At 38.6% G+C, this 2020-nt stretch overlaps 1 protein-coding gene across 1 annotated transcript in view; it reads right to left on the bottom strand.

Moving 5' to 3' along the window:
• Positions 1-435: 435 nt before the first annotated feature.
• KCNH1 (potassium voltage-gated channel subfamily H member 1) overlaps positions 436-2020 on the bottom strand; it is a 191650-nt gene continuing 190065 nt past the window's right edge. Inside the window, exon 11 of the mRNA XM_015817215.1 lies at positions 436-1278. Coding sequence (XP_015672701.1) covers positions 436-1278 — 843 coding nt within the window. The remainder of the gene's footprint in view (positions 1279-2020) is intronic.

Below are 2020 nucleotides of genomic sequence, written 5' to 3'. Positions count from 1 at the left end.
CACAAACTGAGTCTTTGTTTTTTTGTGGAGCCCTTCTGTAGATATTATCTTATCAGCAGGGAGAATTGGGTCTCACACATTCCATGTGAAGAGATTATACAAACTTGCTAAATATATGAAGCTAATGCTTGAACTTCAGTTCTCTAGTTACGTTTTTGTCAAAAATAACATTAAGTGGAAAAAGATGCATGAATGAAGTAGGAAAAACATTATAAACTGTACCCTTGCTGTCAAAAAGACTTCAGAGTCAGCTGCCATCTTGACATGAGGTTGCAATTCTTGTTATTGTACCATTAAGAGAGAGGGGACATGGTTAACAGGCTGGCCCCTCAAATCATGATCATCAAAAAAAAATGTTCTGTTTCCTTAAACACATTAATTGGGTGTTGGATAGAGTTTCAGGGATATTCAAATCACTCCTGTTTAAAGAACCACTCAGCTTGCTCCAAACATATCTTTTTCTGATTCTGGAGATTGGGGTCTTGATATTTCATAGAGCTCCTGTGGTGTCTGAGAGCTTCTTCGAGAGGCTAATATCCTTAGTATCTCAGCAAGCTGTTTTTCTATATTGGTCATTTTTGTGTTTAAAGCTTTGATGTCCTCCTTCAATTCATGTTTCACTTCCAGCATAGTTGCCTGGAGAGTCTGTTCAGGGATAGGGTAGAAAGTATGTTTGACTTCTGCAAGGATGGGACTTCGATCCTGAGGACTTCGTGTTTCTCCTACATTGTCCAAGCGCAGGTCACTTTTTGTGATGCCACTGTCACAAGAGTCTGTCTTCTTCAAAGTAGCTTCACCTGTTGCTTTTGTTCTTTCTGGCAATGTTTCCATGGACTCAGCTTTGGAAACTTTGTTCCAGTCCTCTCCTTTGGCACAAGCATCTTTGAATTTTGCCCAGCCTTTACGCTTTGGATAATCTCCTGCTGCTTTCCCGCCAACATAGTCTGAAACTGGAGCTTGTAGTTTGGCCTGATCAGATATACCTGATGTTGAAGCAGACTGGTAGGCAACTGGAGTTGCAGGGCTTTCCCTCACTGTGACAATGCTGGCTTTGACAACTGTGTGGGAAGAGTGGTCTCCTAAAATGTTGCCCTTTTCAACATCAAGGTCTTCTCTGCCTCCTCTTTCTGCAGCTAGTCGGGCCTCCTTCTGCTGCCGAAATCTTTGGAAAAGCCGACGGACTGGATGATCAGGTGGCAGGACCAAAGGGGCTTCATTCTTCCTTTTCATTCTCTCTTCTTCTTCTCGTTTTACATCACTGATCTTCCGGAATACAATCTGTAGAGAAAAAAAAACATGACAAAATAGGGTAGCCATTCTTGCATTTGAACTGATACATATGACTGCTCTGTCACAGATGATTTATATTGAGTTCAAAGTATGTGTTCCTATTACTTAAAAATACCTAAGTTTCCACATGTGGATTACATCCAATGCAACAGGACAATATATACCATATACACACACACATACATACACACACACATTGTTGTGGCCACTGGGGTACATGAATTCACATCAATGCTAGCATTAGATGAACAAATGAAGATTCATAGCTCAAATAGTTATAGAAAATATATTTATCACAGATTCCCAAGAACAGATTATGAGGATCTTAATGTGCCTCAGAAAATAACTGAGCACATGAAAGTTTACTAATATAGACAGTCATTTAGTGTTAATCCTTATTATTTGTATATTTTGATGACCCATGAGATCTTATTTCATAATAAATTGGTAAAAAATTGAAGGGCCCTAGAATGTTGCTATATTTGTTATGTAAGATATTCCTTCTGTCCAGAATGTCATAGAGCTGAAACAACCAGTAGTCTTTAAGTTAAAACAACAAATGCATATTCACTTCTTAATCTCCCATCCAGGGCTTTCATAATACACCACAATTAACTAGAATTAACTAGAATTCTTTACTCATTTTGTTCTTTCCCATTTCAAAATGCATGACAAAATTCCCATTTCATCATATGGACCTAGTTCTATGGCTTTAAAACTATTCCTTGCC

This window comes from Protobothrops mucrosquamatus, unplaced genomic scaffold (assembly GCF_001527695.2).
Source record: "Protobothrops mucrosquamatus isolate PMUCROS unplaced genomic scaffold, P.Mucros_1.0 scaffold563, whole genome shotgun sequence".
NCBI classification, from domain to species: Eukaryota; Metazoa; Chordata; class Lepidosauria; order Squamata; family Viperidae; genus Protobothrops; species Protobothrops mucrosquamatus.
The sequence above is the reverse complement of the archived record's forward strand: the minus strand, read 5'-3'. Positions and strand labels throughout refer to the sequence as shown.